The sequence below is a fragment of the Artemia franciscana genome, chromosome 18, assembly GCF_032884065.1.
Source record: "Artemia franciscana chromosome 18, ASM3288406v1, whole genome shotgun sequence".
In the NCBI taxonomy this organism is placed as follows: Eukaryota; Metazoa; Arthropoda; class Branchiopoda; order Anostraca; family Artemiidae; genus Artemia; species Artemia franciscana.
The window spans coordinates 25,696,612-25,717,311 of NC_088880.1; the positions used below are offsets into that span (position 1 = coordinate 25,696,612).

A 20,700-nucleotide genomic window follows, 5' to 3' on the forward strand; every position below is an offset into this window, starting at 1 on the left:
TAGAGGGCAACTAACCCCCCTCTTACTCCCACCATTTCTCCGAACACACCCAATCATAATTTTGAGGTATCCATTTTGTTCAGCGTAATTAAAAGATCTGGAAATTATGTCTTTGAGGATGACGACCCCACACAGCCCTCAGGGCAAGGGTTGTAAGTTATGCCCTGGGGAATACCTCCCCCCCACACCTCGTATCTTCCCGAAATGTATCTAATAGAAATCCTGAGATGGCCATTTACTGTCGCAGAAACTTCAAAAAGAGCTCAGTCATTGGAAAATTTAATGGGCTAGTGCTCTTTTTAAATAGTTGAAAGTGATTGGAGGGCATCTACCCCCCCCCCCCCCTCCACCCCTCAACGCCCTCCATTTCCTCAAACACATATAATCAAAATTTTAGGAGAGACATTTTGTTCAAAATAGTTGAAAGGGCCGGAAATTATGTCTTTGAGGATGACAACCCCTCTACAGTCCTCAGGGCAAGGGTTGTTAAGTTATACCTTTCGGGCATATAAGGTACATTTACTACTACTACTACTACTAATAACTCACCGCAGCACCAAGCCGCCTAAGGCCAACACAGCTACGCAGGCTCCTCATCCAACCCAATCTATTCAAGGCCTTCCTCTTTACACCCTCCCAGAAAGTTCCCATCTCCTTCAAATCTTTACTTGTGACATCCTCCCATCCCAGACGAGGACGACCTGCTTTCCGTTTAGCCCCAGACGGATGGCAAGAAGGACAATCTTCGCCAATCTGTCATCCTTCATACGCAGAACGTGGCCTAGCCATTTTAACCTTTCTTTCATTATAGCCCTACAAAGCGGGATTAAACCACATTTTTCGAAAAACCTACTGTTTGAAATACGGTCAGTCAGCCGGGTACCTAGAATAATCCGTAGGCAATTTCTCTGGAAAACATTCAGTAAATTTTCATCCGCTTTTCAGAGCGCCCATGCTTCAGAACCATATTTGACCACTGTCATAACTTTAGCTCCCAATATTTTAATCTTGGTTTGCAGACTTATTTTTCTATTCTTCCAAACTTTTTTTTACCTGTGGAAAAGAACACTGAGCCTTGGCTATTCTACTTTTAACATCTTCACTGCTCCCACCATCTTTACTAATAATACTGCCAAGGTAAGTGAAGCTGCCCACCTGATCAATCTGTTCGTTACCCAACATCACCTTTTCGTCTTCACTCATTCCTAGCCTTAGTGATTTAGTCTTTTTAACATTAATTTTCAAACCTATTCTAGCACCCTGATCTCGCAAAAACTCATTTTGCTCACACTTTCATCTAATATGCCTAAATCATCAGCATAATCTAAGTCCAAGAGAGTTTTTCCTCCCCATTAGATTCCGTGGTCTCCAATTGCCTATCTTGCGCTCCTTAAGACAAAGTGCATCAAAATGATCTATATAAAGAAGGATAGAACCCAACCCTGCTTAACTCCTGATTTAATACAAAACCAGCTGCTAACCTCATTTCCTACCTTAACTGCAGCAGTATTGTTCAGCAGTATTGAAACTCATTTATCACACTATCAGCACCTAGAGCCTTGTTATTTTTTAATACTTTTAGTACTATCACTAATTCTTTCTCACAAAACAGATTTTCTTCACATCCAAGGTATCACAAACTTTTTCATTTTCGTCTATGTCTTTTCCTGCAACTGTATATCGGTTTAGCACATTCTCAAAATATTCCGCCCATGTCTCTTTAACTCTTTCCTTATCACTAACTGTGGCCTCATTCCTATCTTAGATTGGGGCTATTCCTGGTTGACTACTCCCTCTCAATTTATTAACATGCCAGTATTATATGTTACTATTATGCCGTCTAGCTACATCTACCAGATCCTCGGCAATTTTATCCATGGCCACGACCTCACTCCTCCTTAGTTTCTATTTTAATGCTTTCTCCACTTTTTTTTACATTCTTTTTGTTTTCATATGATCTATCACTCAGATAATTTTTGTACAAACCCTTTCTACTCTCTATTAAACATAAAGCTTTTTCACTAATATTCCTAGCTGCAGTCTTAACTTTCTTCCCTAAGACACCATCAGCAACTTCACAAATTGTTTTTCTAAATTTATTCCATCCATCTTCCAAATTGTCAAATTTTAAACTCTCAAGTTAAGTGTTCAACTGTTCCTGGAAATTTTCTCTCAAATTTTCATCCTGAAGTCTACCGACATCATAACTTCCCGAGAGGTAGTTATCCTTCCGAAATTTCAGCTTTAAATTTATCCTTAGATACTACTAGATGATAAACTTTACTTTAGACATCAATAACAGCACTCCTATATACCCTAGTATCTTATACTGATCCTACTAGTCTTCGGTTTGTATTAACATAATCAATAAGGTGTGTTGTCTTACCATCACGTGAATACCATGTCAACTTTGGGCCATTTTATGACCAAACACCGTATTGGTTATGACTAGGTTGTGTTACCTACAGAAATGCAGAAGTCTGTAGCCATTACAGTTTTCTTTTCTTACACCAAATTTGCCTAGGCTAGGATACCATGTACTATTTCTACCAACCTGGGCGTTAAAATCTCCTAGTAAGAACACCATATTTCTACCTGGTATCCAGTATATTCACTCCTGTAACTGTAAGTAAAATTCATCTGAGTCACTAGTATCTCCATCAGTCGGTTCAATGGGGGCATATACTACTATAACTGATACCCTAAACTTTTTAGTCATAAAATGAGCAATTAGTATTCTATTATTAATACCTTCCCAGCCTAAACAAGACTTAGCAGCTTCCTTATTCATCATGAGTCCTACTCCCTGCCTAAGTACCCCATCCTTCCTGCCTGAGTAAACCAATTCTATTTCACCTAATTTCATGCTTCCTTCCTTTGGGATATGAGTTTCTGAAACTCCTATTAAGTTCTGTTCAAACCGTCTGAATTTGTCAGTCAAAATGTTGATGCGATAGGCATATAGACATATAGAAAATTTTACCGCAAAAACTTTGGAGGGGGATCGTTCGATTAGTTGTCAAAGATTCTAGTGCCCTTTTAAAGATTCAGAGTTATCGGAGGATGGATACCACCTCCCCACACCTCATATTTTCCCGAAATGCATTTAATATAAATTTTGAGATGACCATTTGCTGTCTAAAAGCTTCAAAAAGAGCTCATTCGATCGAAAATTGAAAGGGCTAGTGCCCTTTTTAATAGTCGAAAGGGATTGGAGGGGAACTAGCCCCCTTCCCACTCTTACCATTTCCCCAAACACATCCAGTCCAAATTTTAGATAGCTATTTGTTCAACGTAAATTAAAGGTCCGGAAATTATGTGTTTGATGGTGACAACCCCCCAGAGCCCTCAGGGCAAAGGTTGTAAGTTATGCTCTGGGGGCATATAAGATATATATAGAAAGCGTGATTGCATAACCTTTGGAGGAGACATGTTGAATTGGTAATCAAAAGTTCTAGTGCTCTTCTCTGATTTTACTGTTGAGATGGTCATTTGTTATCGTAGAAACTTCGGAAACAACTCATACGATTGGAAATTGAAAGGGCCAGTGCCCTTTTTAGCAGTCGAAAGTGATTGGAGGGCCACTAACCCCCTTCCCAAGCTCATCATTTCCCCAAACACATCCAATAAAAATTCAAGAAAGTCATTAGTTCAAAGTAGTTGAAAGGTCGAGAAATTATGTCTTCGAAGATGACAACCCCCCACAGCCCTTGGGTGCATAAGGTATATATAGAAACGGTGATCTTATAAACTTCGGAACCGGCTCATTGGATTCGTAATCAGAAGTTCTAGCGCCCTTCTCAAGACTCATGAGTGGTGGGAGGGTGGATACCCCCCCACCATACCTCATATTTTACCAAAATGCACCTGATAAAAATTTTGAGATGACCATTTGTTGTCGTAGAAACTTCGAAAACAGCTCATTCGATTGGAAATCGAAAGGGCTAGTGCTCTTTTTAATAGTCAAAAGTGATTGGAGGGCAACCGAAGATGACAACCCCCCACAGCCCTTGGGTGCATAAGGTATATATAGAAACGGTGATCTTATAAACTTCGGAACCGGCTCATTGGATTCGTAATCAGAAGTTCTAGCGCCCTTCTCAAGACTCATGAGTGGTGGGAGGGTAGATACCCCCCCACCATACCTCATATTTTACCAAAATGCACCTGATAAAAATTTTGAGATGACCATTTGTTGTCGTAGAAACTTCGAAAACAGCTCATTCGATTGGAAATTGAAAGGGCTAGTGCTCTTTTTAATAGTCAAAAGTGACTGGAGGGCAACTAAACCCCCTCCCTCGCCCACCATTTCCCCAAACACATCCAATCAAAATTTGAAATTGCCATTTTGTCCACAAGCATTTCTTAGATTTAATAAAATAAAGAGTTATTTACTTTTGTTATGTCTTTTAATTAGACCTAAAATATGTTTGGTTTATACGCTTCAACACAAAATAAATATATATAAATCCTAGCGAAAAGTCCTGTACTCTCTATTCAAGGTTTTTATTTTGACATATCAGTTGTAAACCTCTTTTCATGGTTCCGCCTTTCTTGCACGCGTGATGACAAACTTTTAGCGCATTACAATTTTTTTATGGGAGATCTGTTTCTCTGGTGTATTGGTATTTTCCCAGTCAGCCCGCTTTGGTATGGACACAACCGCGTTATATCCTTCTTTTGGGATTCTTTTTAGCCAGTTGGTAAAAATAAAATTGAGTCGGTAAAATCGTGGTGCAAATTACCACTTTCACTGGCTCAATATTTTTCTTTTATTATGATGAATGGGCTGATAGAAATATATGACGAATAATTAACGAAAAAAGATCAGTCTTAGTCGGTTAAAAAAAAATGAAGTAGTTTTTATAGCAATATCACTCAATTCAGTCGGTAAAAATCACCAGCCAATCGGTAAAAAAACATCCCCCTCCTCCCTAAAAAACATTTTGGCTAGTGTCGTCTCCGTGTATTGTTAGCATGGCAACTTGTCATTTGACATGGACAAGAGTAGCAGACTAGAATTGAGGTGCTTCCTGAAACAGAAAATAAGTTTCTTTAATGTTGTAATCATCGATAGGTAAAAAAAAATAAAGAATACGGCATTGGATTTTACAGTCCCAACTGGCGGAGCTGACATCCGTTTCATGGCGTTTCAGGCAGGAGTGCAAAAAGAGGGGGAGGGGGCTAGCCAACCTGCACTTTTGCACAGACTTCATGTTTACCTACCCCATATTTTTTAAGATACCAATTTAGAGCTGGGTTGACCCTGGCTGAGCCTATAGAGTCAAGCCACTAACTGATATGTATTGGTAAATGTTGAATTCGATTTGTCTTATTACTTTTTACGATGAGAGTTACGTTCTACAAAGTTAAGTTCGAAGTGATCTGTCCGAAAAAGGGTGTATAAGCCTTACAGAAGTGTTCCTGTCTTTTCCCCTGCTATTGTCATCTTCTAAATCCCTTTTCATAACCCATAAATGGTCTATGTAGCATTCACATATAACAGACAAACATTTATTTATGCAAATATTCGTATATACATATACCGTATCAAATATTATTTATTTATATAAATATTTATATCAGGCATGATTGCGGGTGAGTCATCTCAAGCTTACAAAGAAACTGTCACAATATCTATGGTAACCTGTCGGGCTATTGGCATTGGGACGTATCTGGTTCGACTTGGGCAAAGGGTCATACAGATAGACAATTCTCATATTATACTTACTGGCTTTGGTGCACTCAACAAGGTATGTTGTAAAACACTTACGTAATTTATATTCTCCTCCTATTTAGACTATTCTTAATTATCCTAGTTATGTTTCTTCCTCGCACTTTTAACTTGACAATTTTTGAAATTAAACAAATGAAAATATAGAAAAACGAGTATTATATTTTAAAACAACGCAGTAAATACAAAACAAAATAAAAACTTTAAATAATAAAGAAATCAGAATATTTCGACTTCATTTCCAGAAGCCTTTATCAACGAAAAAAAAAACGCACACAGCAAAAACAAGAAACGGAATAAACTAAACGTTAAACAAACATGTAAAGAAAAGAAAAAAACTCACATCTTAATAACACACATCCTTGGGAGTATTTAAAGAGTTTGAATAGATTGGACTTTTTTTAAAAGATACCATGTTTGGGCCATGCCTATGAAAGTTTGTATCTTGTTTTCAATAAATGATTTAATTTTATTTAAACCACGTTCTCAATCATCTTTTAAGATGCAGTAAATCCTCTAAAATGCATACACTGAAGGTGTTCAAATAGCGTTGTAAAGAATAATAATCTTCTCTTCATCACTATGCTTTATTCTTGAAAGTATTCGTACGTAGTTCTTATAAAGGAATGTCTGGAATACAGGGTTTGGTTTTTATTGTCCATCTACAAAATGAAGCTTGAACAAAATATTAGGGCTGAGATATATAGAATCGATTTCAATAATGGAAAATATTGAAAAATAATAATGAAAAATAAAATAATCAATAATTACAAAAATGAAAAAAAAAATCAGTAATGCCAAATAATGAAAAATATAAAATGCTGTGAAAAAACACATCTTCAAAATCATTGATACTATTAAAAGGTAAACTGGAGTTGCAATTGTTATGTCATTTAATCATCAGTTCAATCAAATTCTATATATTCCCGTGGAATTGGGGAGGGGAATATGTTAAATATACCTCAAAGTTAGCAAGAGCTATCCACTGGTCCAAGCCGTTTTCTGGTTTTCAGAAAATTTGGTTCTCAGGATATTTAGAAGCTTTCATTTTCACAAAATACTTCTTGTATTTTCTTCAATAGTGTTGAAATTTCTTATTGACAGCCTTGATAGTGCGACCTGGGCTGCCACCCCTATTGGCTTATCGCTATTTCCAGTGATTTTTTAAATTGTCTAAACATAAAAATTACTAAATCAGCACATAAATCGCTAGATTATTGAAGAAAATCATTAAATCAACCATACAATCAATTAAGTCTTGTGATTTATTTTTAAATCGGGGGATAACCCCGAGTACAACCATATCTGTCAATACTACCAATGTGCAAGTTACTTAAGCTTATCATATTATGATATAGCTTGAAGAGGAAAAGGGTACACATCATTCCTCAGAATTTCCCATCTGTCAATTAAATATTTGGCTCTTTAAAATGCGTATAGTAAATGTGGGATAAAATTTTAAGGCAACGCCGTATTTAACTCTAAAACCGTTTTCTTTACAGGGAATGTATTCCGCCTTACTATTTTGTAGCTGTAAAAGAGCTTCAGTATAAAAATGTTCAAGGAAGTGCTAAATCAGAGTGCTAACTTTGCTTTTTGTTTAAATTTTTGGATTGATGCCAAAAAGCATGGTTTTTGGCAGCCCATCCTCCTTTATCCTTTACAGTCTATCTAATCATAATAGCCTATCTTTCTTTATAACCTTAAAAAGGAGGAGATGGTTCTAACCAATATTTCGTACAACCTATCCTTTGATACTTTTAAGGGAAACGGAAAATTCCTTGGAGGGTGTAAAAAGGGAGGCTTTGAATAGATTTGGTTGGAGGAGGAGCGTGTATAGCTATGTTGGCCTCAGGCGGCTTGGTGCTACGGTGAGTTGTTAGTAGTAGTAGTAGCATTCTTTGACATATGATCATTCAAATGAATTCCTTAAATAGTGGTTAGACAATTCTTTAGAAAAAAACTCAAGTATACCTTCATCACCCTTTCGAATATTTTTTTAATATTTTTGAACATTTTTTTTTTAATATTTAATTTAAAATGATAAATCAGTTTTTTTTACTCTTTCATAGCGCTCACATTTCAGAGCCTTGACCACTGTCATAATATGCCTTGTCATTGGTTCCTAGCTTCCTAATCTTTGTTCTTTGATACCCCTTCGTATTCTGCTAAACTTTTTTCAACTGCAAAAAAAAGAAGAAAGAAAGACAAACACTACGCTCATTATTCATCTTAACTACACCCATCATTATACGTCCTTACATCCATACATCATAATTATACATCCTTGACCTCTTTCATATTACTGTCTCAGGCCTCAGCCCACTTTCTCTCTGTTCTGAAGTTGTAGGCACCATCTGAGCACTGAAGATAAATAAGAGCCGTGGACCAGACGAAATACAAGCAAAACTGCTAAGATTCCAGTGTGAACCACCTATAGATCTTTTCCACAGGATTGTATCTGCTGCCGGGCAAGAGGGATATTCCTGACTTCTTGGTACGAGGCTACAATTGTCCCACCTATGCGAAAACGGGTATAAAGTGATATGTGTTAACTACCTTCCTATGAACCTAACAAGTCACACTGTGAAGATCCTCGCCAATATTATTGGATCCGTGGATCAGAGCTGTATTTGTTCCCAATCATCCAAGAATACCAGGTCGGTTTCCGCCCCGGGAGATAGATCGTTGGCCAAATTTTCACTATGTACCTGGTTTTAGAGAAATATCTGGAATATTGCCGTGATCTACACCAGCTCTTCTTTGACTTCAAAAAAGCAATTAATCTTATTTGGAGAAAAGGTCTCTAGCATATCGTTTTTTATTGTAGAATACTACGAAACCTATTCGACCTTATCAAAGATATGTACTGTAAATTTGGAAGTCGTGTCATGACTAGTGAAGGTCTCACTGACAGCTTCCAACCATCCACAAGAGTCCTTCAAGGATTTATTTTGTCCCCAGAACTGTTTAAACATCTCCCTCACAGCAATTTTACCTTTGGTGGAAACAACTTGTGGCTTACATATAAGGGGCGTCCTGACAGACAAGCTAGCTTATGCTGACGACGTCGACGAAATGGCTGATACGCCTGAGGACCTATAAGTCGTTGCTAATAAAGTCCTTGAACCAGCTAGCTCTTTTGGAATGATAAAAGTGCATCCAAAACCAAGGCTATATGCTGCTCGCGAAAGCTGCAGGATGCAATGAACTAGGCCTGAAACTTAAACAAAGAGAATATCCAATGGGTCAAAGCTTTTCCCCCTTGGCAGTATAATTTACTATTGACAACAGCCACTCAAAAAACGTAAAGAGACAGGTCGCTCTCGCTAGTTCCAGTTTTAATGCCCTTATGCCCATTTGGCGAAGCAACGATTTATCATTATGACTTTAGACACAATTTTCGATAGTTTGATTATTTCCATCACAATATACTCATCTGAAACATGGACGTTAAATGTGGATGACCAGTGTCGGCTCGCAGCGTTTGAAACTATATATCTTCGCCGCATTTCTGGTATTTCCTACAATGATCGAATCTCAAATGTCGGGCTTCTGAGTGCCTTAGAATCCAATCAACAATCCTTATCAAGATCCAACTCCAGCAACGAACGAGTCAATTCTGTCTCCTGAAAATCATCTTTGAAGGCCAAATCTTTGAAGCCACGGTTCTCGTCCTCGTAGTTACCCACAAAGACGTGGAAGTTAAATTTTACTCCTCATCGCCTTTCCGACCTTCTTCACCTTACAGAAGACCGTGAGGCATACAGAAACAGAAGACATTACGAAGAAAGAGACCACGAGAGGGTCCCCAAGGACGGATGGGATTTATGTAAGGAAATTAGTACTGCACCTAATAAGTAGTGGTAAGTAACAAACTAGTCAGATAAACCGATTGTCAGCTTTTAATTGTAAGTTTTTCTCTTTGATCAGACCTCTTTGGGCAATTGTGTCGTGATTCCTCCTATAGGGAATTTTTTCTGGCATTAATTCTGCCCGTTCATGTAAGGATGCTCTATCTGGTGCAATATGACATTCTTTTGATGTTGTTCATCTTCTCGGTCAGTAGTATATCGCACCAAGTTCATATTAAATATTAATTAATTCTTTTTTGTTAGCTTCTTGGACGAGAAGTGTATTCCAGCAACGGGCAACTTGGTGGGATTCAAATTATGTATAACAACGGAACTAGCCACAGAACTGACGTCAATGATCTAGATGGCATTAGAAGCATTCTACGTTGGCTTTCCTATATCCCAAAGAGTAAAGGATCTGCTCTTCCCATTCAACCAATCAGAGATCCGATTGAGAGGGACATTGGGTTCGTTCCAACAAAGACTCCCTATGATCCCCGATGGATGATAGAAGGGAAACAGAATAATAGTAAGAAAGTTTATACGCCTAGTTGTTAAAAGATTTCGGTCTGTAGTCCATAAAATTTAAATGAGCTCCCATTTTAACGAACATGGTTTGCTTCAAGTGTGTATGTTGTATTAATGCTGCATACGTATGGAATCTTTTTTTGAATGAGACAAAACTAGGAAATAAATTATTTTTCACTGACGCTAAATGATGGGAAAGTAGTCACAAAAGTAGTCACTATAAAGTCATAATTTTAGCGGCACCTGGCAGGTTAATTTTTTTTGTCATTTTGTATATAAAATAACTATGTGACTTTCAGTTTCAATTATGTAAATATCTACTAGTCCTACTATGGGATAGTGATAGCAACCGTCTTGTGGTGCCGTGAAGGTAGTAGGCGCAAATAGGGGCTTTAAACTACTAATTTCAACCACTATTCTGACACTGGTCGTCGTGTCCCGTGTCTGATTGTGAGGCAGGATATTTGTGAAATATGCTGACGATATTGAACGACCTGAAGATAAGTAGGTGTCACCTGTTTTGGCGTTGCTTAGTTTGTTGAACTTAATGAAAAGAAGCACAGATGACGGTTCACCCACTGGCATAAATAGATGGAAAAGGATAAAACACAGCACTGCTTAACCCTTGATTCAATACGAAACCAAATAGCCTCATTTCCTAATCAACCACAGCAATATTGTTCTAGTACATAGCACTAATCACTTCAATATAATTATCTGGTTTAACATTCACTTATAGCACCGATCGGCATTGTAAAACACCTAACTTAGTTTAGCTATATATGTGTGCGGACATGTATGTTCTCCAGAGTGAAAATGGTATTGCCTTTTGCAGTGTGCGTTTTTTTTTTTTTTTTTTTTTTTTTTTTTTTTTTTTTTTTTTTTTTTTTTTGTATTGTTTACTACCAGAGCCACACCAACTGAAGCCATCGCTATACAGAAAAATGACTTAATTAGTCTGCGTTTTCAACCCACCTTCTTAGCGCTATCTATTTGAGTTGCTGAGCACATTACACCTATTGAAAAGAAGCACAGATGGCGGCTCAATTACTGGTATAAATAGACGGAAAAGGAGGAAACGGGGATGCCGAGCAGGGAGAAATGAAATAAGAAGGCGCGTGGAATACGCTATTCCAGTAAATATTACAAACCTTGCTAACCTTCAATCGTCAAAGTTAGTTTCTCACCGAACAGTGGTAAAAATTCAACTGAGCAAAACAGCTGAAATTCCAAAGCTAAAGGGATTTGACGAGACACCCTGAGTGACATCCAAGAAACTCCATCTGTTCTGAGACCAATCAAGTCCCACTGCACCGTGCTGAACTTCATTCTAACAAATTGTCGATCTCTCTGTTATAAGCTGGAAGATTTCAAAGATTTACTCCGTGGTGAAAACGCAACAATTGCTGCTGTGCCAGAAATCTGGTACCTTGACCATGCCTCAGGAAAAATTTTAGGATATAACTCTTTTTCAGGACACGTAGTAGTAGAGGTGGCAACCGGCTCGGAGGAGGTGTTGGAATCTATGTGCGGAAAGACATTTCATCCAAACTTCTCTTTGAATATATTAACCCGAATCACGAGGTTATCTGGGCCATGTGCCAATTCCCTTGTCAACCTCGTTGCTTTTTGCGTCTGATATTTGCATCGGTCTACGATCCAGAGAGCCCTCAAAACTGGCGGGTTCTTGTTTTTATCTCAAAACTATAGCTGGTTTAATCAAAATAGTTGCCCGTGTTTTATTGTTGCTGGGAATTTCGACCAGACAAAGGAAAACTAGCTAGCAACTAGCCTCTCTTTAAAGCATATTGTCAAAATCCCAAACCACTCATCCGGAAGCATCCTGGACTTAATAATAACAAACACTGAAGACTTTTATAGCCCCCCTATTTCCCTTGGGCCAATTGGGTTATCTGATCATCACGCTCTAATGCTCAAGACAAAAGCTTCTGTGAAGAAACCTAAGCTTTCACAAGTAACAACAAAGCCCCTAACGGACTCGGCTATACGTGAATACGGCCGGTGGGTTGCTACATACAATTTTCCAGAAGTGTCCTTAGACGGTACTCTTGAGCAGAGAGTAAGCGCCTTCAACGAGGTACTTTACTTTAAGTATCTTGAAATATCATAACAAAGACAATGACCTTGAGCGAATACGACAAACCATGGATTACCCCTGCAATAAAAGCTAAAATTGGTGATGGAAGTTATCTTTACATATGTGGTAAAGCAAACGAAGAAGCAATTGTACGGAACCAAGTACTGCGCATGGTACGCAACGCCAAAACTAAATACAGCCGTGAAAATGTTGTGCTACTTCTGAACAGTGAGCCTGCCAAATGGCACCGCTCCATGAAGAAATTAAGGGGAAAGTCGTCAAAACCTACCGTTACGACAACAGACGGTAGCGGACAATTGCTGGGGTCTTGTGCTGTAAACGTCTTCTTAACCTCTATATGCACTACATTCCCTCTTGTGACTCCCCAGGAAAAAGAGTATCTGCTTGAAGACTCCCCTCATGAAGGTTTAATTGAACTCAGTGAGTTAAATTTGCTCAAGGTACTGAGACAAGTAAAAACAGTAGTCTCACCTTTTCCTGGTGAAATCGGTGCAAAACTTATCCATGAATGTTCCTTGCCCTACCCCTATCCACTCTGATTAATCAGTGCTTTCTGTCTGGGGTGTTTTCCTCCATTTGGAAGAAAGCACACATACGAGTCATTCCGAAGGCAAACCCACCCAAGGGCTGTGACAACTTGAGATCCAATTCCCTAATTCCTTGCTTAGGAACATTCCTAAGCACGCCTTTGACCCATCTCCCTAATTCCGTGCTTAGCGAAAGTGACGGAGACTTTTATACTTCATTGCCTGTTTGCTCAAGTACGTGAATCTATAGACAAATATCACTACCGAGGACTCTCTAACTGTGGAACTTCCGTCTACCTAGTAAGAATGTTTGACCGTATTCTAAAGTCACTAGAAATCCCGGGTTGTTTTGTTGATTTAGCTGTGGTCGGTTTTCGCAAAGCCTTTGACTTTCTATCTCATCCCAGTGGACGCCTTAGCTTGAAGCGAATGGGAGCCAAGTGTAAAACTCTAAAAATTTTACTGGATTTTCAGTCTGGCTGCAACAGAAGGTATTCGCCCTCCACGAAGAAGACACCGACTCCGACTGGAGGGATTTAACCTGAGGCCCCACAAGGCACCAAACTTGCAGGCATAACATTTCTCGCTACGAATAACTGCATCCTGAGTGAGCATGAAGATACACTAACCATTAATGATATCAAGCCAATAATACTCCTCTAAAAAGAGATTTTATCCCCCCCCCCTCTGAAGTCCCATATCCTGTTGTGTCTGAAGTGAAAATACTGGGAGTAATTTTTTCCAAAGACTGTTCTTTACCGCACATGTTGACAGTGTAATTAGGAAGGGTAACATATCCCTTCAAATACTGTCTAAAATGCGTTGTCTCGGTTGTGATGTCAAAAGTCTCCCCCGCGCCTACCTTTGCTATGTGGGCCCTTCCGTACTACATACTGCTCACCTAATGCATAGAGTCAGTGCAGAAAAGGGAATTTAGGATGATCCTGGGATGTAGTTACATTCTCTAGCAAGAAGCACTCAATAAACTTGAAATCCAGAGCCTTGAGCAAAGACTGAGCAATCTCATCATGAACTTGGAACAGCATTGCTGTTAAACCCATCTCACCGTGATATTCTCCCCGCAGATGCCCCTACAAACAGAAAAACCAGACAAAAACTCAAAATGACACCTATACGTGCATGAACATACCGATATTGCGATTCATTTGTGCCATTTTTACTTCTATGTTTGAAAGGTAACGTCGTGCCATTTTTTTACGTCTATGTTTAACATGTAATGTTTTTGCATCTGTAAATTAGCCAAGAGCTACGAAAGTTGTGTAATAAACCATTCTCTCTCTCTAAGAGAGTGCTTTTTTTCTTCTTTTTTTTTTAATGGTTAAGATGCAGAGGATTGCAGACGTTCGGAACCAGTATTTTTTAGCCTTCCCCGGGCTTGTGTATAGTTTTTTTCTTGCAATTAGCAGCAAATAATGCAAGTCAGTACTAATAAACTTGAAATTTGACGTCTTGAGAGTTGTATCTCTGTTGCCTTGCAGTTAGATTGTAAGAACATTCAATTTAGCCCATACACAATTTATTTAAGATTTGGCTTATTAAGTGCTATACCTCTCCCTTTGTTGTAAGATTATAGTAACATCAAGTTTAGCCTTTGATATCAAGCTGTCATTTTTTTATTATCTTCTTAAATTATACAATAATGTAAAATTTATGTAATCTCTAATGAATATATTAATAATAATAATCTATCTACGACCTACAACAAAATACAAAAAAAAATAGAGTAAAGACATACAATGAAAAGACGAACCAGAATAAAAAAACAAGAAATCTACTATCTGGAAAACGTAGGAAAAGAGAGTTAAATGGTCTAAAGTTCAAATTAGCAGCCTTGGGCTATCCCTCTTGTAGCAAGACAAACTTTGCAGCTTTATCTTGGAAAGTACATCTAGTTCTGCGAAAATTCACTCATTGACTTTTGTCTTTGAGACGGTCAGCCGACGCTGAGACTCGCAAAATGATTTTTAATGTATTATCCCTTTAAATACTTCTATACATGTAATTCTAGTGAGCAACTGCTGGGACTCTGGATTCTTTGACCATGGCTCTTGGGATGAGATCATGGCTGCTTGGGCCAAGACCGTTGTTACTGGCAGAGCACGTTTAGGTGGAATCCCTATTGGTGTGATTGCCGTTGAAACGCGCACTGTTGAGTTGAAACTCCCTGCTGATCCAGCCAACATTGATTCTGAAGCCAAGGTAAGGTATACACACACTTTGAAAAAAGGTTTTTCGTTCGATCTTCCTTCGAAAGAAGTTTCTGCCATCTGAACATATTGAATTGAATGAATTTAATTTATTCTTTTTAATGCATAATAGTTTTCAAAATTGTAGAAATAGAATGAAATGAAAATATAAGAAAACGGGTGTAATATTTCAAATAAGACAAGTTTTTTTTTTACTAACAATGATAACAGTCTGAATATTTCAGCTTTACGTCCAGAAGCCTTTTTCGACGTGAATAAAAAAAATACAAGAAAAAACTAAATTGAATTAAATAAAACATCAAATTAAACACCGACGATAAAAAACTCATTTTAGTAATGTCCAATATGATAATGTTCACCAAGCAGTAGCAATAAATGAAACAAAAATCGAATTTAACAAACGGGAAAGTATGTCGTATTTTCTTTGTTTTTTTTTTTTTTGTTTTTTTTTATTACATGGTGAACTGCACTGCACTGCACTGTAATACACCAAAGAGACAACCTAATTTGTTTCAGCTTTGTTTAATTTGTGACTATTGCTTGGTGAACATTCTCATATCGGACATTATTAAACTGTGAGTTTATTTTTTTATTTTTGCGTTTTTCTTTTTCTTTTTGTTAAATTTAGTTTAGTTGTTTTTATTATTATTATTATTGCTATTGATAAAGGCTTGCTGGCGATGTACTTGCAGCCGACTTTTATTGTTATTTGGGAAAAAAGAGCATTTTATTATTTTTCTCTGATTTTCTTGTAATGTTATACCCGTTTTTCTATATTTTTATTGCATTTATTTTTAACGGAAAGGTCTGAGTAACTGTTCGCAATATAGTAGAGATTGTTGAATCTCCTAGTAAAGTTCAGTAGGAGACGAAGAAGAAACTATGGGTGTTAAAGAAAATTAACCAAAATAAATGTTGAACTTAATTTAAACGTTACCTACGTACAATTCATGTACACACAAGAGCATAACCCTATATATAACCTATATACGTAGGTGTATGTAACTTATTTATAAGCATAAAAAAAATAACTCTTTGAAAAATAAAAATGGAGATAAAAAATAAATTTCTTCTTTTTTACTTTTTTCCATTTGTGATTGTTATTAGGCTACTCTGCGCTTATTGTTTTGTCATATTATTGTGTTGCGAGAGCAACACTTTGGTTTTGTCCCGTTTTTTTTTGTTTTTTTTTTTTTTTTCCTATGCCGCCGATCTCAGCTTATTCCTGGAAACTGGTAAGGGTCTAACCTGTGCGGTTTTTACGGAAAGTGTGGACCTCAGGCCGGATTGATGAATATGACATTACATTTTGGAAAGCTCCGTAGAACTCTTGCCTGGGGCCAAAAAGGATGGTTTTTGCTTGTCCTCGAGCCAGAGCCTATGGTGTGCGAAGTGAAGTGGAGTTATATAGCCTATGTCAGAGAGGAGTATCTGAAGTTGTGCAGCCAAGCTTTCGTTTCATCAAACCATGTTTCTGCTTTCGAGTGGAAAGCTCCGTTCTAGCAGGCAAGCAGGCAGGCACCAGTTTCAAATTGAAGATGGACTAAAATCTATAAGTGTTAAATATATGCGGTAGTTTCCCGGCCCCACAGCCAATATATCTTCTTTGAGTGATAAATAGAAAAATTTACAGAAACAAAAAAGTGCGATTTTCCCACGGGTCCGAAAGTGCTGCCATCTATTGTTTCTAGTCATTTCTGTTCGTGATTTCAGCTGACTTTACCATTCTTTTTTTTCTACTTGGGATTGCAATAGAGAAATGGTATCAGATATACCTCTTAAACTTTAAAAGTTCTCTCATTGCTAAAGAAATTAGAGCTTATCCTTTGCTCCTTTCTAAGTGGTGGTGTTAGAAAGTTGGCCTCCGGCAAAAAAGTCAACTTTTGAACTAAGACAGATAGAATTTTTTTTCAATGACAATCGATAGACCTTGATGAGCTGATCAAAGTATATGTCATCCATTTTTTGTTACAAAAATTCCTTCATGACATACACCAGTTTGAAAGTTTCAAGGGGTTGACAACTTCAGTGGTAAGGTACACACTTGAACCAAAAATAGGCCGATACCAATTGTGAGATATGTAGGGGACTTCCAAGCAACAGTCGATTATTAGCTTATAATCATCTTTGGCAATGAGGGGTTTGCAACTTTTGCTGATTGGTGTACCTATTATCTGTTTCTGGTGTAATTGATGGTAAGAACAACTTGGTTCCCGATTGTAAGACATGTAGGGGAGTTGTAAGTAATAATCGGCTGTTAGGCTACAATGACTTCAGCGACAAGGGGTTTGGAACTTTTGCTAGTTGGTGTACCCATTATTTGTTTCCGGTGAACTTGGATGTATATCCAGGGAGAGGGACTTGTAGGTAAGAATCGGTTGCTAGAGGAGGCTCACGAGGGGCTAAAAATTTGTGCAAATTGGTACACATCTATGGAACCAGGGACCCATAAATTTCCTGTAATGACTCGCCATCCAATAATAAGCGATCCTGGATGGCGAGTCATTACAGGAAATTTATGGGTCCCTGATGGTATTTTGATCCTGAAAAGTTACAGATAGCTTTATAATAGCAACTAGATTACATAAGATAATGTTCCAAGTTTCCATCCGTCACGATGTTTACGATTGAAAAGGATAAAGTTCAACCGGCTGCAAAGTGACATTTAGGGGCCTAATAAGTAATAATCGGCTGTTAGTGTGGACCTCGGGCCGGATTGATGAATATGACATTATATTTTGGAAAGCTCCGTACGACTCTTGCCTGGGGCCAAAAAGGATGGTTTTTGCTTGTCCTCGAGCCAGAGCCTATGGTGTGCAAAGGATAAAGTTCAACTGGCTGCAAAGTCAATTTAGTCCCTTCTTCCAAAATTTTTTTTTTTTTTTTCAACCCTGAGGAATAGCCTTTGATCATCTGATTACTGATTGTGTTATTCTTTGTCTCTCACGGAGAGGGACTTGTAAGCAAGAATGGGTTGCTAGAGGAGGTTCATGAGGGGCTACAAATTTGTGCAAATTGGTCCACATCTATGGTATTTGATCCTGAAAAGTTACGGATAGCTTTATAATACCAACTAGATTATATAAGATAATGTTCCAGGTTTCCATCCGTCACGATGTCTACGATTGAAAAGGATAAAGTTCAACTGGCTGCAAACTCAATTTAGTCCCTTTTTCCGATATTCTTTTGCTGTTGTTTTTTCAACGCTGAAGAATTTGATCATGTGATTACTGATTGTGTTCTTCTTTGAATATGCCGTTTTGAAAGCTTTGATAGTTTTGACAACTTCAGCATTTAACCGATAGCGAAGAAACAAAACCAAAGTGTTGCTCTCGCAACACTTTAATCGGCAAAGCCGGACAAAGGTTGCCGCAACACTTCACGTTGCCCAGGCAACGTAGGTCTAGTTAATATTATTATTCGCAGATAATTTTGAAGACCACACTGCCTTTCCACGGCGATGAATAAAAGTTCAAATAGGGATAATTTGGTTTGAACTCTATTTACAATGATTTAACAAAGTCAGACAGAGTTAAGTTCAATTCACCCAATGCGATTAACCTCTGTCCAAGTGTTATTCAATTCCTGCTAACGAACTGGTTCCAAAAAAGTTAAAGAGACTCGCTTCCGTTTTTGCTTTGACAAGAATGAGATTATTGAACAACATGTAGTTACTTTGTTTGGTACATAAATTATTGTTCTTAATTACCATAGTTTAGTATTACTTCTGATGACGGTCACTGCATGTGTGACCGAAATATTTTTATTTTTTGTGAAATTAATCAGTGTCTATTAAAGGATTTTATGTTTGTTTTGTGTACATAACATATATATATATATATATATATATATATATATATATCCTTATAACTGAATCCCATGCAACTGAACTCTCGCACACCATAACTCTCATGTAACTGAACCTCGTGCAATAAACCACAGTGCATTTGAACCATATTTAACTGAATCTTCGTGCAACTTAACCCCGTTTAACTGAATCTCAGTTTAAATCAAACCCTGTTTTACTCAACTCAATCCAAGGCATTAGAATAAATTTGAACTAGTACTGATTAGAAGTTCAAAATTCTCTAAATTATTTAGCTAATTATTTAGTAGTTTCTAAATTATATGAGACATGTGGCTAACCCCAGACCTTCGTCCAATTGAAAAACTTCAAGAATGGGTCTATTGCTAAATCATGGCCCGATCAAATGTTATTTGGGTTTTATTGTAAACTATGACCTTTTCAATCAGTACTAGGGTAGTCGGGTATAAATTTGTCAATGGGCAAATGATGGCACTAGTTTTATATCTGGATCCCCATGCTCTTTCAGGTTGACTTTTAAAGTTAGGTAAAAGTATTTTTCCTTGGGTTATTTCACATAAAATCAGTCAAGTAACGACACCTGATTCGATTCGAAATTGCCTATGGACTGTTCTGGGTACCCGGCTGATCGATCGCATTTCAAACAGTACGAAAAATGTGGTTTAATCCCGCTTTTTAGTGCTATAATGAAAGAAAGGTAATGCCGAAGAATTTTCCTTTTCGGCCAACCGTCTAGGGCTAAATGGAAAGCAGGTCGTTCTCATTTTGGGTGAGAAGACGTCATAAAAGAAAGATTTAAAGGAAAAGGGAACTTCCTTAGAGGGTATAAAAGGGAGGCTTTGAATAGATTAGGATAAAGGAGGAGCGGGCGTAGCTGTACTGGCCACAGGCGGCTTGGTGCTATGGTGAGTTGTTTGTAGTAATTCTAGTACTAATGACACCCAGTGTTGCAGACACTGAAAAAAAACCTAGTAGGTTTTTTCTATCTTAGATATACGAACCATAAGAAATCTTTTGGGTTGCTTTCTATTTTTGGTTTTGGCTTTGCGGCTTTTCATAACATTGACGATTTTGACTCCTTTGTATAAAGGTCAACAAATACTAAAATAATTTCTCTTTTAAAAATAATGTTTATCTTTCGTATTTTCAAATTAATTTAGATTGAACTGTCGATTGTTTTAAACACCCGTATGAAGAATTAGAAATAAATAGTTTGAACCTCTAGATACTTCCAAATTATTGCATTTACTATGCATTCTAATATGAAATATGAACAAAACTATGCATTTTAATAAATGTGTATTTTTCCAAAATATCCATTTTATATTAGTGGTATTATGACGAAACACATAGTCAAAAAAAGAAATAACAAAAAAAGAAATAATAAGATCAAATTGTCCACTTGGGTCTATTCTAAACTACTATAAAAGTCATATGAAGCCATTTTTTGCCTTGTTCCATCAAAAAGGGTAGAGACCACTTTTAGAATAAAGTTTGAGGTTTTTGTCATAACTCAAACTTCCAGGGCGTATTACTGAGAGTGAAAAACACCCAGGGAAAGAAGTTTAAATGCCAAACATAGGAACATATGAATAATAGAAACATAAAAACGCCAAACATATGAGGTAAGGGAATTGTTAACCCTCTGCCACTTACATTGTTTGAAGATGGCTATTATGTCAGAATTGACTTGCAGTTGTGCATTTTACTTGTATCAGAAGGGGGTCCAATTGATTGGGGATTGAGTTGCACGGGGGTTGATTTGCGCAAGGGTTCAGTTACACAAGATTCAGTTAAATGAGGGTTCAATTACATGGGAATTGAGTTGCATGAGTGTTCAGTTGAATGGTCATCTGGTGGTCCATGTGACCCAGATGTTATTAC

At 37.5% G+C, this 20,700-nt stretch overlaps 1 protein-coding gene across 1 annotated transcript in view; it reads left to right on the forward strand.

Moving 5' to 3' along the window:
* LOC136038804 (acetyl-CoA carboxylase-like) overlaps positions 1-20,700 on the forward strand; it is a gene marked incomplete in the record, with an annotated part of 240,102 nt that overhangs the window by 193,424 nt on the left and 25,978 nt on the right. Inside the window, 3 exon segments of the mRNA XM_065722186.1 lie at positions 5,587-5,753; positions 9,853-10,117; positions 14,792-14,982. Of these exon segments, the coding sequence (XP_065578258.1) occupies positions 5,587-5,753; positions 9,853-10,117; positions 14,792-14,982 (623 nt within the window).